General features: G+C 41.4%; 1 protein-coding gene across 1 annotated transcript in view; it reads left to right on the top strand.

Annotated features, from left to right (window-relative positions):
* Positions 1-15334, top strand: part of PDXK (pyridoxal kinase) — an 84679-nt gene that overhangs the window by 41106 nt on the left and 28239 nt on the right. Inside the window, exons 2-3 of the mRNA XM_077817815.1 lie at positions 327-381; positions 13373-13477. Coding sequence (XP_077673941.1) covers positions 327-381; positions 13373-13477 — 160 coding nt within the window. The remainder of the gene's footprint in view (positions 1-326; positions 382-13372; positions 13478-15334) is intronic.

Below are 15334 nucleotides of genomic sequence, written 5' to 3'. Positions count from 1 at the left end.
GGCATTGCCTGGACAAGACTTACTTCAGACCCTAAGAATGCTGCTCTACTAGCTTCTGCCTGCTGGCCTCCAGGCGAATCTTCTCTTTCAGATATGGAGCTCCACTCTTCTGGTGGGTCCACTGTGTGTGTCTCTCCATGCCTCTTCCTCTACTAAAGTACTGTATGTTTAACACTGGTTACTCAGCTCTTACTGTAAATCACATTCTAAGCTTCTAAATGTGTAACAGACCATGGTAACCTTTGCCTCCCATTTTATGATCTGAGTGGCATTCTGAGGAAAGTTCTGTTTTAATAATAATAGTGTTCCTTTATTCTGTGTTGCAGGTTCTGGGATTTGAAGTTGATCCTGTGAATTCTGTCCAGTTTTCAAACCACACAGGTAAATACGCACGCATACTCTTAAAGTACTATTGTGCATCCACTGTGGTGACTTTAGGCCTACCAAACACTCATTCAGCCTGATTGCATGTTATTGGAAAGAAGATCAGTCATTCAGTGATCTCCTCCTTTTGGATTCAAGACAGGACAACAGCGTTCAAGGCTTGAGCCAAAGCCCGTTGAATTCAATAGGCTTTGAATAAAGGCCTAAATCTAAAGGCTGCTCTAAAGTGAAAAGTTACGTCTGCATAGCTATGTCTCTGAGGTGTGAAAAGCCTGCACCCCTGAGCCACGTAGTTAAGCGGACCTAAATCCCTGTGTAAACAGTGCTAGGTTGACAGAAGAATTCATCCATTGACCTAGCTACTGCCTCTCAGGGAGGTGGATTTGCAAGGGCGACGGGAGAACCCGTCTTGTTGCTGCAGCAAATGGCTACACGGAAGCGCTACAACTGCAGGTTTTTAAATGTAGACATAGCTTAAATGTAATGCGTTCCATTCTGCTGCTTCATGGAGGGTGGATTTTTTTTTCTTAGCCAATTTAGAAGAAATAAAACGGCATAAGGAGAGATATCATGTCAATATGAGACATTAGGCAGTGAAATAGAACACATATACTGCATCGCCAACACAGGGTATCTGAGAGTGGAGGCAGTGGCACTTGTACAGTGAGTCACTTGCCTCTTTTGTCAATACTCCATTATTGCTAACTTCAAACTTCGAATACCCTGAGTCTGACCCCCCAAAATACTTATGGCTTAAAGTCGTGTATTATTTTTTAAAGTAATACAGTTTGGGTTCATATTTGCTTTCTGGTTGGTGAGCCTTTTGGTTGCATTTTTGACACATTTTCAAGCTTTTCTGTGCATCCATGAGGGCTAGAAACTTTTTAAACATGAAAGTTTAGATTCTCGCATAATCTAATGATTCCAGTCACTGGGGCTTGAAGAGAGACACCAGTATTGTGAGACTTGCTATAACAATTGTGAGAGCTGGCAACACTGGCTCTTTAGGTTTCCCTTTCTTTATGCTTTGTCGTGCATAATTTAGTAGAAAAATCCCTACCGACTGCAGGTGGTATCAGAGCATTTAAGAGCGTATAAAATATGGACAAAGAGAATTCTTAGCTTTTTTTTAGAAAGTTATCTGTTTCAACTAGGGCTGTCAAGCAATTCAAATAAGTAATCACAATTAATCGCGCTGTTAAACAATAATAGAATACCATTTATTTAAATATTTTAGGATATTTTCTACATTTTCAAATATATTGATTTCTATTACAACACAGAATACAAATTGTACAGTGCTCACTTAATATTTATTTTTGATTACAAATATTTGCACTGTAAAAAACCAAAGAAATAGTATTTTTCAATTCACCTAATACAAGTACCGTAGTGCAATCTCTTTATCGTGGAAGTTGAACTTACAAATATAGAATTATGTACAAAAAATAACTGCATTCAAAAATAAAACAATGTAAAACTTTAGAGCTTCCAGTCCACTCAGTCCTACTTCAGTCAATCACTCACACAAACAAGTTTGGTTACAATTTGCAGGAGATAATGCTGCCCACTTCTTGTTTACAATGTCACCTGGAAGTGAGAACAGGCGTATGAATGGCACTGTTGTAGTCAGTATCACGAGATATTTATGTGCCAGATGCGCAAAAGATTCATATGTCCCTTCATGCTTCAACCACCGTTCCCGAGGTCATGCGTCCATGCTGATGATGGGTTATGCTCAATAACGATCCAAAGCAGTGTGGACTGACACATGTTCATTTGAATCAGATGCCACCAGTAGAAGGTTGATTTTCTTTTTTGGTGGTTCGGGTTCTGTAGTTTTCGCATCGGAGTGTTGCTCTTTTAAGACTTCTGAAAGCATACTCCACACCTCGTCCCTCTCAGATTTTGGAAAGCACTTCAGATTCTTAAAACTTGGGGCGAGTGTTGTAGCTATTTTTAGAAATCTCACATTTCTTTGTGTTTTGTCAAATCTGCTGTGAAAGTGTTCTTAAAACAAACATGTACTGCGTCATCATCCGAGACGGCTATCACATGAAACATATGGTAGAATGCAGGTAAAACAGAGCAGGAGACATACAATTTCCCCCCAAGGAGTTCAGTTACAAATGTAATTAACGCATTATTTTTTTAACGAGCATGGAAGCATGTCCTCTGGAATGGTGGCCGAAGCACGAAGGGGCATGCGAATGTTTAGCATATCTGGCATGTAAATACCTTACAATGACGGCTACAAAAGTGCCATGCGAATGTCTGTTCTCACTTTCAGGTGACATTGTAAATAAGAAGCAGGCAGCAGTATCTCCCGTCAATGTAAACAAACTTGTTTGTGTTCACGATTGGCTGAACGAGAAGTAGGATTGAGTGGACTTGTAGGCTCTGAAGTTTTACATTGTTTTATTTTTGCATCCAGTTATTTAACAAAAAAATCTACATTTGTAAATTACACTTTCACGATGAAGAGATTGCACTACAGCACTTGTATGAGGTGAACTGAAAAATACGGTTTCTTTTGTTTATCATTTTTACAGTGAAAATATTTGTAATAAAAATAATAATATAAAGTGAACACTGTACACTTCGTATTCTGCGTTGTAATAGAAATCAATATGTTTGAAAATGTAGAAAAACATCCAAAATATTTAATAAATTTCAATTGGGATTCTATGTTTAACAGTGCAATTAATTGCTATTAATTTTTTTAGTTAATTGCATGAGTTAACTGCTGTCATAAATATAAAGGGAAGGGTAACCACCTTTCTGTATACAGTGTTATAAAATCCCTCCTGGCCAGAGGCAAAACCCTTTCATCTGTAAAGGGTTAAGAAGCTAAGATAACCTCGCTGGCACCTGACCCAGAATGACGAATGAGGGGACAAGATGCTTTCAAATCTGGAGGGGCGGTGAGGGGGACGGGGGACAAAGGGTTTCTCTGTCTGTGTGATGCTTTTGCCAGGAACAGATCAGGAATGCAGCCTTACAACTCCTGTTAAATTAGTAAGGAATCTAGCTAGAAAGGCGTTAGATTTCCTTTTGTTTAACGGCTGGTAGAATAAGCTGTGCTGGATGGAATGTATATTCCTGGTTTTGTGTCTTTTTGTAACTTAAGGTTTTGCCTAGAGGGATTCTCTATGTTTTGAATCTGATTACCCTGTAAGGTATTTATCATCCTGATTTTATGGTGATTCTTTTACCTTTTCTTTAATTAAATTTCTGATAGATTTTTCATTGCTCCTAAGATCCAAGGGTTTGAGTCTGTGTTCACCTATGCAAATTGGTGAGGATTCTTATCAAGCCTTCCCCAGGAAAGGGGGTGTAGGGCTTGGGGGGATATTTTGGGGGAAGACATCTTCAAGTGGGCTCTTTCCCTGTTCTTTGTTTAAAACGCTTGGTGGTGGCAGCATACGGTTCAAGGACAAGGCAAAGTTTGTACCTTGGGGAAGTTTTTAACCTAAGCTGGTGAGAATAAGTTTAGGGGGTCTTTCATGCAGGTCCCCACATCTGTACCCTAGAGTTCAGAGTGGGGAAGGAACCTTGACAACTGCGATTAATCGACAGCCCTAGTTTTAACATCTTTCAAAAGATTGCATGAGTTGGGATATTTTTAACACTGCTAGAAGCAATGTGCAGAAGGCTTCTAGAGCAACAAGAATCAGTGCTCTCAACTAACTGCCAATGAAATTCCAAGAGCAAGCACTGAAACATGTCTCTCTCATTAAATCTTGACCCTGGTCTAAATTCTGCTCTCTTACCTTGTGTAATCCATTGATTTCAGGAAGGATAAGTCAAGTTGCTAGGAAGCATTGAGTGAAATCCTGGCCTCGTTAAGTCCTGCGGAGTTTTGCCATAGACTTCAGTGGAGCCAAGAGTTCACTCTTTGGCACAAGGTCAGGATGGTGAAAGAATGTCCCAAGGACATTTAGGAAGCCAAAGTATGCCGGTCATCTGGGGAAGCCGTGGAGAGAGTAATAATTAAACATAGAGAACATTTCTTTGACATACACTTGGCCCTGACTAAAAGCTGCTTAGTTGGCTGGTTGCCTTTGACCAGTACAAGAGTGCTCTCACATTGCTAGAGTCCAAAAGCCGTAGAGCTGATTTAAATTCCTTTCACACTTTTGGTGCAATAATGTTTTTCAGTATTTTGATAACTTGATAAAATTGTTGTAAGTTCCAGAAATGTAGGTGGTCACAGATTTGCTTGCAATAGGTACCTAAATGTTTATAATTGATGGGGATTTCATCTAGGTTTTTTTTTACTGCTTTTGTTTCAAGAATAAATTAATTTTATGCAGTGTTAAGAGAGTCAGAGATTTTAATTAGCCCATAAAGTTAAAGGGAAGCTGTTCTGAGGGCCACCATATTAAATTATCAATAGGATGATCAGATTCTTGAAATGGACGCAGGGATATTAGTTTTTTTAATAGTGTCACCAAGGGATTTGGAAAGGTTTGCCAGCGGGGGGGGTGGGAGGTTTGGCAGCTACTGGTGATGGTGGGAGGAGCAACAAATTAGTGATTCTTTTTTCTAAAAGGGCAAAGTACTGACAATCCCAAGAGCTCAAAATGATGAAACTGCCTTTAGAATCATGAGATTATTAAAAAAATAAATGTTGTGTTCTTTTAATATGCCTTCTGGTGTTGGTGCCATGCATCTATATATGTGCTAGGGTGACCAGATGTCCTGATTTTATACGGACAGTCCCAATTTTGGGGTCTTTTTCTTATATAGGCTCCTGTTACCCCCCACCCCCTGTCCTGATTTTTCACATTTGCTGTCTGGTCACCTAATATGTGCACACAGACAAATGCAGATAACCAAGTGCACACAGCCTTTGTTGTTGTTGTGGGGAAAGCAGCGCTGATTGCCAAGTTAGATTACTATTTTTATATTGTAGCAATTTTCCAGAGTCAAATGTTGCACTGAATGAAGTGAGGAAGATCAGCGTTGCCTTTTCTTAAAGGCAAAGATCTTATGAGAGTCCATTCAGTTGCACTGTTGTGAGAAAGGCAAATGGCTGAACTTCTGTTGAAGAGCTGACATTCAGCTGCTTTTTTGTAAAGTTATAAGGGAATGCTACATCCCAGAGGGGGGAGAGAGAGAGAGAGAGATTTATATATGTAAAAGGGGGAAAAGTCCACTGTGACATTTTGGATCCTGTGTTCTTTCAGTCCCTCTCACTCTTTTTTCTCCCACCCTTTCCTTTCCTTTCCTTTTAAGCTTGGTCTTGTTAGCTCTCTTTGTATTTTGTCTTTTGTTATCAACTAATGGGTCTGATCTTCTAAATCATCCTTGCCATTTTTGTTCTTGTTTTCAATCACTACAACAAAAGATGATCATTGCCGACTACGGCTCAGAAAATGCAGCTTTCTATAGTCTCTGGCGATCCTGAAATGCAAGGCAGTGTTTTTAATCAAAAACCCCAGGAAGCAGTTTGCCATGTTGCCTGGTGAGGAGCAGTTACTGTATGGTTACAGGAAGTGACTCACCTCCAAACGACATTGTGCTTCATACACACATAACAGAAACTGTCACACGGCTTACAAAGATACTCTCTCTTTTTTCTTTTCTTTTTTAATTGTTTGGTCCAACAACCCCCGCCCCGTGTAAGAGTGCAAATCTAGTTTGGAGGGCTTTATTTAGCATTTTCAAAAAAAATCCTTGTATGCTGCTTTCCTTTCGAGAAGTGATTGGCAGATTAGTTGGCAGAATGTACTGAATGTGTTTTTTTTGTCATTCTGAATCCCATGCCTGAAACTGTTCCAGAGAAATGGCCTGTATTTTAAAAGCAAGGAACTTTTGACTTCCATAGTAAGGGAGTTAGGCTCTGTGGTTTTCTTGGTAGCTGTGGTCTGTGAGACATTATGATAGTGCCTTGCCCATCTTTTTCTCCCCTGTGTCACAGCATCCCTCCACGTATGCAGCTACAGACTGAGAAACTCTGTGCTAGAGTTTTGGGCCGGGTGTACACTGTGAATTATAGTGTGGCAAGCCAGGGCGCGAAACTGCTGCACGCCTGCTTGCCGCGCAGTAGTGTCCCATGTGGACACTACAACAGCATACTGAAAACCCCAGAGTGTGGCTTTGCGTGCTGGTGTTTGAAAGCGTAGTCACTAAACCGCGCTCCGGGACTTTCGCTGCACTGTAGCAGTGTCCACACGGGATGTTACTGTGTGGCTAACAGGTGTGCTGAACATTCACAGCCTGGCTTGCTGCGCAATAACTCGCTGTGTAGATGAGCCCTAAGTGACTCAACAGAATTCCCTGATGAATTATGTGTCAGAGCTGGGAATAAACTCAGACCTCCTGCCTGCCATGTGTCATAAACACAAGATCTTCTTTCCTCCTTAGAGGCTTTTTAAAGATTCTTGCTTTCACTCAAGCCACTCAGTACAATTTTGGGGAGCATTAGAGGAGAAACTCAGGCTTCAGAATAATGTGTGTTGAGTGGGATGAGGCGTGGGGGTGGAAAGAAGGGGAAAAACGTCAGAGACTCACATGTCTCTTTGCAAGACATATATATTTATAACTGTCTTTTCCCTGAAAAAACTGTGTTCTCCCTGAAGGGTGTGGGGTGTGGTATGGTTTGGTTTTGAGTTATAATGCAATTCCCAAGTTTATAAATAAGTTTTTAAAGAAGAAAAAGAGTGGTGGAGGGGAAAAGCCCAGAAGAAAAAATGTTCGAAAGCTTCACAGGCACAGTCCCTTTTTAATCCAGATGGGTTAACCTGGTCCCTTCCTTGGAGAGGCATGACTTTACACATCATGATAGGGGATTGAAGGTCAAGAGATGTCACACACCAAGATACCTCTATGCCTTAAAAATAAATCTGGAATATAAGGAGTTTCAAAAAGAAATCACACCCAGATGAAAGGAAAGGCTATAAAAGCACTTTGCTTTTACATTTAAGAAAACCCCTAAAACTTGAAAGTGAATGTAGTGTTCATGAATGAGAGAGACTTATACCATTGGCTTGAGCTGGATACCATTTGGAGAAGTGTACTGCAAACTTCCCCAAACAGCTCTGCAAATGTTCTGCTGTTCCAGTCCTGGGTTTGACTTGAGCAGAGACTTCTAATTAAGCAAAATTGTGTGGTGGTTTTGTAACATTAACAACAGGAAAATAGGATGAAAGGGCTCATGTTTTCCTTTCTGGAGAATGTAAGCCAGGTATTGAATTTGGCTTACAAAGATAAAAGGTTAGTACACTGACCCAGTCACTGCTGACCCAGCACCCCCCGATGTTCTCAGTGTAGTGCATTCTGCCCTAGTGTTGTGCATTCATTTTTCTAAGTACAAATTGTTTATTATCTAAGCTTCCTTGGCTCCCTTTTATATAAAGTGCATAAATAGTCAAGTAATGTGCAATCTTGAACTTTCTTATTGCTAAGTGCCAAAATATAAATATTATGTCATGGTAGGGCTATGGCATGTGTGTGGATGAACTACAGCATGTACACAAATAAATGGTTTTGCTTTCTTTTACAGTTCACCACATATTCAATATAGTTAATGAAACAATAATAAGGGTAATGATTGCCATGAGTTGATTATCCCAACCTTATGAGGCATGAAATCTAATTCTAAATCTGTGCCTTCAGTTGCCCTGGCGTGAAATGGCCTTCTGGCTGGTCAAGGGAGACCCTGATTGCCATGATGAAATACATGGACAGAAAAAAATTCCTTTTCCCTGAGGTAGCAGATCAGAAAGTCACAGAGTAATTTTGCTTAGCTCTGCAACTCTTCATCACTTTACCTGCTCGAAGCACCAGGTCTGTCCAAAGCATGTGTTATACCAATAACATAAAAACCAGCAGGATCTTATTAAAGGGAAAAAGGCAAAGTACCACATTTATTGTGAATACGGAAAGAATCATAGTAAGCAGTTAGTTATAGCTATAACATTCCATTCAATCTCATATTTATTCACACATTCATTCATACAAACACACACACACACAGGTTCTGCAAGGTTGTTATCATAGTTACCAGCCTTAGAGTTGCTCATGCCAAGCCACTGGCTAGGTGGCCTGGACATGAGGAGGGAGCAGGGCCTTGTCAGATGCTCATCTGATGCTCCTGGAAGTTGGTTTGCAGAATCAGACCCCCAAAGTTCTCACTTTTTAGAGTCTATTTTTAGAGGAATTTCTTCCTATGCCAGTCTATGGGAATTGCTTCATCATGCTATTGCTGAATCAATCAGCAGAGAGCACGTTCCTGACGGCTCCGTGCTGCTAGTTGTTATCTTGTTCTTTGGTTCTCCCATTCTTGAGGCTGTTGGGTGGATTCCAGTCTGCCCTCCGGGGGTCCTCTGGTTATTTCCACTTGACGCCTTCTTCAGCCGATGGACACTGGATTCTTAGGCTGGCACCTCCCTGATCATTCAGTTATTATCCACACCAAGCATCCATCCACGTACATCCTCTGTCTCTATTTTAATCACAATTGTTAATACAACAAAAGGGCGGGGAGTCTCTGGGTGCTGTTTCTGTTGTTAGAGTATTGCTCTGAGTCTCTCTCTCTGTGAATAGCTTTGAGAACAGACTCTGTCTTAGAATGTACTAACACAATTAGCAGCTTGCAAGTTTCACACATAGAGGGAGAGAAACAGTACCAAAAACCAAGAGACCTCTTAATTAGTAATACCCTGGAATTTAAACTATGGGGAATCAAACTCATTTGTGATTTTAATACAGAAGTTCTTTAATATGATCCAACACATGCATATAGTGCAAATTGTCTCTGCCACTAGGACCAAGCAAATATGACAGTATCTGCTCCATGGACTATAGGAGTTAGCAACCAATCCTGAATGAGACTGACGAGACACATTGTTTTAATCAGTTTTCTTGTAGCAACTTGTTTCAGATAGGCCCTTAATTTTGAATGTACCATACACAAATTCTTATGCCCATTTGACAGTTTCCTTTTGAATTGGCATATTAAAAGGTCACTATTTTGCACCCTGAGCTTTGGGTCACAATGTCACTTTTATCAAATTTTGTGGTCAGGGTGATATCAGCACAACTTCCTCAGCCAGGACTCTGAGTTTTCCAAACGGATACAATATGCAGTGCACTGAATACAGGGTTGATTGAAGAATTGCACTAAGGGCATCTTTAGACTAGATTGGGGAATATAGTCCTGTTTAAAAATGTAACTAGTGTGTGCAGGGTTTGGTAACTTTAAAATGTGTTAGCTGGTTGTGGGCAAACCTAGGTTTCCCTGTCCCCTGCCTCCCATGAGCAGCTAATCCATTCTTAGAGATGTTGAAACCCTGTTGTAATAGGGCATCTTGCCTCATGAGCTGGAGAGCCAGGGACTGTGCTGGCCCTGATTACAGGATGAGCCACTCCTGGGTTGAATCAGTTGTTTTAATATAAAAGGCAACAGGAAACTGCAGGATGTGGCTGATGGAGAAAGTAATTGGGGGTGTCAGGAAGCCTGACAAAAGCAGGAGAAAGCACCTGAGGCAGGGAGGCTTAGGAGAGACCCTGCCCAAGAAGCAGGAGAGAGACTGACAGACACTCAGAAAAGGGGGGGCTGTGCCCCGTTGACACTATGTAAGTTTGTGTTTAGTGTCTCAAAGATGCTGTTATTTTGGACTGTCGGGTGAGAGACTGGAGGACCAATACGTAACCAGAAGAGTAAATAAATGGGACTGCTTGTTGGGTCTGTCTTGAGTTTCTTTTGGACTGGATGAGTCCTTAAAGGGGCCTTGCTGAGGGGGAGAAAGAAGCAAGAATCAGCTGTAGCCTTACACCTGTCAGTACTGGTGTTTAAAAATATTAGTTAAGATACGTTAAGTCTGTGTTTTTAAAAAGCGTTAGCTAGCTTCTTGGTCCAAACCTGGCTAGGCGGATGGTGGTGGTAGCCCCTCTGTGGTTTGTCTTGCACGTGGTGCTAGTCTTTTTACTCTTGTCCCTGCAGGTGCTGCCTCTTCAGACCAAATTCTCAGTTCACATGGCTATTTAACAGCTTATTATTTTATTTCATTGAGGGAGTTGGCTTTTTTCCTAGAGTCTCTTTCTTCAGAGGAAAAGCTTGTGTCTCTTTCCAGGATTGCTCCTAAGGCGTGAGTGCTTTTTTTTTTTTTTTTAAATGTCATGCTCTGCTAAAAAAGGCTGAGGCCAGTAGCCTCCCTTCAGTCACATCCCAGATGAGCAGCACTTTGTCTCCTGACCCTTCTGCAGACCAGAGTCTACGGGCTTGTGCACAAGCTCAGTAGTAGCGTAGCAGCTGTTGCCAAAACTGGACATCACAACAGCATCCTGTATCTTTTTGGCTGCACATTCAGAATTCTATTTTGTTCCCTTTTATAACTCTACTAATATCAGACCCCTTCAGTATATAGTGTTTCAGTCCATAGATGAAATCCTCACCTGAAGCATAGGATCATGTGGCGTGAGAGGAGCTCAGGAGGCATAATCCCTAAATCATGGGATGGCTGTACAAAGCTGGTCCCTAGATGTAAACTAAAGCAGCCTGATTTCTCTTCTGACTTATGGTGGCAACCAGTGGCCCCCAAGGGCCAAAACTGCAATCTGAGATCCATGTGGTAGAGGGGAACCTTGGCCAAGATCCTCCTGCTCGAGCTATACCCTCTGCACAGGCACCAGGGAGAGGGCTAGTGTAGGTACCTCTGTGCTAACTGAGGATTGTGTTACAATAGTGTTACAATCCTCCCAGGGTTAGATAAGCCAGCTCTACAGCTGCACTTCACTGGAGGCTCTACCCCCATATATACAGCCTTCAATTGTGCTCCATTGTGGCAGGAGCTGCAGCCTGAATTCTGTCCTGAAAAGTAACTGTACAAATGGCATAATGTCTGTCTTTTGGGTGATTTTTTATTTTTGTATAGGATGTACTCAGTTTACAAGTAAAAAGATGTTTGTTCTTTCTCTGGCCGCCAGCCCTGCAAACTCAGCCTGGGCTGTAAGGGTCATAGTGGGTTCTTTCAACTTTGGCCATCACCGCCAGTAACCAAGGTTTTGCTGACCAAATTAGACTCTTGGTGACAGCTGTGCTACCCTGGTGCCATCTGGGTTTACACAGGTGTACCTGATTAGAACTTGGTAAACAGTTCTGTTGATATGCAAAAGGAAGCACACTGCACAGCTCATTCTTACATACCTGGGTTGGCTCTGCAGAGCTAACTGGAGTAAAGAAGCAGAATACTCTTGAATCACTAAAGCCATCATCAGATATGACTCCCAACAAACACAGGGAGCTGATTTGTTGAGTAAGGCCCTGATTGAGCAAGGTATTTGAGGTACTTGACTTCAGTGTATGACTCCTGCTTAAAGTTAGGCATGTGCTTAGGCACTTTGCTTAATTAGGGCATCTGACTTTGCTGTTTTTATTTAGTCACTACTTAGAGCAGAACCACACCCTCATTTTGTCCACTTCTGCCCAAACCCAACATTTAACTGAGAGAGTGCCAGCAGATCGAGTGACTGTCCTTCAGCCAGCTGGCTGGAAGTAATATTTTTTGAGGTTGGAATGTGTAAGAGGAGGAGACAAACAGAATGCAGCTGTTCACCCGCTGTGTGTATTTGGGTTTATAGGAGCAAAAACACAAAAAGGTACCTATGTCACGCAGTGACCACCCTTGATGACTATCCTAGTAACAGAAATTGGAATAAAAAAGAAAAGCCAGAGCAAATTTAACCCCTACAGCAAAAATTTTTTAAAAAACCCTTTCTCCTTTGAGGGCAGGGCAGGGGAAGGTGCCTCAAGTAGTATTCTGCACTCCGTAGTCCCAATAAGATGATGAGCTTGGTAGGTCAGCAGGTTCAGACTAAGGCAGTAGGAAGTATGCAAGCGGTGGGACCCTCACAGAATTCTCTGGAGGCAGCACCATCTCTTGTATCAAAGTGGGGCTGCAGCTTGGGAGGGAGGGCTCTGTGACAGTAGAGAGAGGCAGCTTCTTCTGTAGACAGGTTCCAGGCCATATAGACATTGTATACTGGGTACATGCTGCCTTAAAGATCCCAAAGGCCTGAATCGGTGTCCACTGAAGTCAACTGAACTCTTTCCATTGACGGATATGGGTGCTGAGCCAAGCCTCAAATACATACTTATAACTCTTAGACCTTTCTGGAGATAAGAGTGCATGGAAAGTTATTTCTTTGCTCATAATAGTTGTTCCTGAAGCCGTACTGAACCCACTGGGTCATTCCAAAATACAGACGCACTGTCACTGAGAAGAGCATCCTACTACTTGAAATAAAGTTACTTGTAATGGAACACTGTCATAGCTGAAATCCTACGGTGAAGGAATATCCTAACACGTACCAAACGAAGGGTATTTTATCTGATGTGGGGTGGAGTGGAGTAGTTGCTCTCTGTATGACTTTCGTATAGCTGTGATCTGATAGACTAAAGCACATAAGCCTGTTTGCTAAACTATACGGAGAACCTCTTATCCTCACTGCATTATAGTGGAAAGGGGGCCTAGCACATAGTGTGTGTGTGTGTGTGTGTGTGCACACGCGCATGCTAAATTCTGAGTGGCTGCAATGTGCGGCGTTTGTTCTCCACTAATACGTCTGTTATCAAGCAGTCTGGGTGCTGTCAGGTTGCATTGGTATAATATGAAATAAAATAAGTTATATTCATAATCTAAGAAAACTAAAACTAACCTCTGACCTCCAGGTCAGGGCTGGTTGGTGAAGGCTATAGAGGGGAAAGCTTGCATTCTCTGCTTGTGCATTACCTGCTTTGCTGATGCATGTGGGACTTGAGTCTCTAGAGTGGTCAGGATGGCCCCTGTAACAAACAGTTCCTTTTCAGAAAGTTAAGAGACTGCTGAGAATGTAATTGTTCTGTTAACAATTCACCTGTCTAATTTTTGACCGCAACACTATTTTTGGAGGTGAAAGGGGAGCCAATTCCTGCACGTATAATATGTGATCCTAAATATAAAATGGGGCTTTGATAAACCAGTTGGCTTTCCTTTTCCAGGTTATGCTCACTGGAAGGGCCAGGTGTTAAACTCAGATGAGCTCCATGAACTGTACGAAGGGCTTAAACTGAACAATGTCAACCACTATGACTACGTACTCACAGGTAAGTGCTCATGTTTCTTTCAGGGTGCATTATTAATGGCATTCCACTTCACTGAGTGCCATGCATCTATTTTAAATTTCATTATCTGTATTTCTTATAGCAGTGAGCTGTTGCTTCTAAAACTCAAGCAGAAATTGATTGCCTGATTGATTGATTGATTACATGACTTCCACATGTAGGGAGGTGTTCTTAAAGCCAGAGATAACAGGAGACTTTAATTGTATGGATCTGAGATTATGACCCATAAAGACCACTCGAGCATGAAGGGTACTGCATGTCTGCTGAATTATTTCCCCTCTTGTTTCTATGGAGCTCTCCAAGGTAAAGGAGATATTAAATAGGACACAGAATGAGGTGACACTAATGTGGTAATGAATATCAGCGTAAATGGGTTCCATTTGGTTGGGAGGCACATGTATGTATTATTTTTTCCTGAGTGAAGGGTTAGTCTGCAGCCATGTAGAATAATTTCCCAGAAAAACAGAAGGTACTGAAGGATTTTCCAGAAGATTATTCTTTGTACATTTTACTGCACATGAAACAATCTGGAGGCATGTCCTTATTACAGGAGTGTCTGCAGCATGTAAAACACTTTTTTTAAAAAATTGGTAACAGTGCCTCTTGTATTCCAGACAGCACTTTACAGAGTGATGAGGTAGGATACTTGGGGCCGAATTCAGAGTAAGTGGGGTGCAACTCTGTTGAAGTGAATGGGATTGCACCTGCTTACATCAAGTCCATTTGGCCCTGTCAGTGCTGACTGTATATATGCAAAAATGGCAGCAGTTGTATATTTAGCTTATATATTCATTCCCAGCCGTGGACAGCAGAGCCTGTTTTTTCTGAGAGTGGAATGTTGGCCAGGTCACTGGAGGCTCATACAACTCCACAACTTCCCAAACGTTGGTACATGGTGCTCTGCAGTGTGTTTGCTCATGGTCAGGCGAGAGCTTGTTGATTGGACAATGCTAACTTTCCCATGTGCTAAATCACCTTAAAAGGCAGCTATAAAAATATATTGCTCATTTGTATTATTTTTTTTGCTGTAAGCAAGTCTATTTTTGCAATTGTGAATTAGAAATGAGGTCTATGTGACTGTCCTCTGTCTAATAAGGTATGGACCACACTATGGACAAGTTTGAGAATCTCTGCCTTGCTCTTTGCGAACAGTATCTTGTGATTAGAGCTAGTTAAAAATTCTCAAATGAAAAATATTTTAATAAAAAATTGACCTTTTTTTAAAAAAACAATTTCAAAAAGGTTGGGATGTTTGTTTGTTTGTTTTTTTGAAATTTTCAAAAATGCTCAAGGTTTTTTTTTGTTTGTTTTTTTCAACAAAACTTGAAAAGTTTAGTGTTCCTTCTCCCTCTCCCCATTTTCGGTGGCATAAGGTATGGGTGGAGGGAGGAAGAAGAAAAATCATATTTTCAACGCTAAAACATTTCATTCAAATATTGGAAAAAATTTCTAAACTAGAAATTTTAGTCATTTTTCTGGAAACTACTTCAAATGTTTTATCTGTGGCTTTGGTCTGTGGGTTTTTTTTCTTTTGCCAGCTCTGCATGGGAGCCTCAATTCCCATTTAGAAAAATAAAAGAAATGGACAGAAGAGAGACACTAGTTTAATGTCTTCCTAAATAAAGAACCCCTATTTCAACACTAGGTTCTCACTCTACTCCTGGCTGGGCTTGGAATTCAGCCTTTTATCTTCCAGGGCCATAAGTGAGGCTGCTACCCCCAAAGAAGGGAGTTGGATGTTACTAGGTTATCTAGTGTAGCGGTGCTTTGCTGTCTTTAGCAGTAACCTGCTGTGACACTTCCTGAGATTCCCAGGGTTGTGAGGCACCTCCCTACCAC

The sequence above is a fragment of the Eretmochelys imbricata genome, chromosome 1 (genome assembly GCF_965152235.1).
Source record: "Eretmochelys imbricata isolate rEreImb1 chromosome 1, rEreImb1.hap1, whole genome shotgun sequence".
In the NCBI taxonomy this organism is placed as follows: Eukaryota; Metazoa; Chordata; order Testudines; family Cheloniidae; genus Eretmochelys; species Eretmochelys imbricata.
This window is presented reverse-complemented; position numbering and strand designations above follow the sequence as displayed.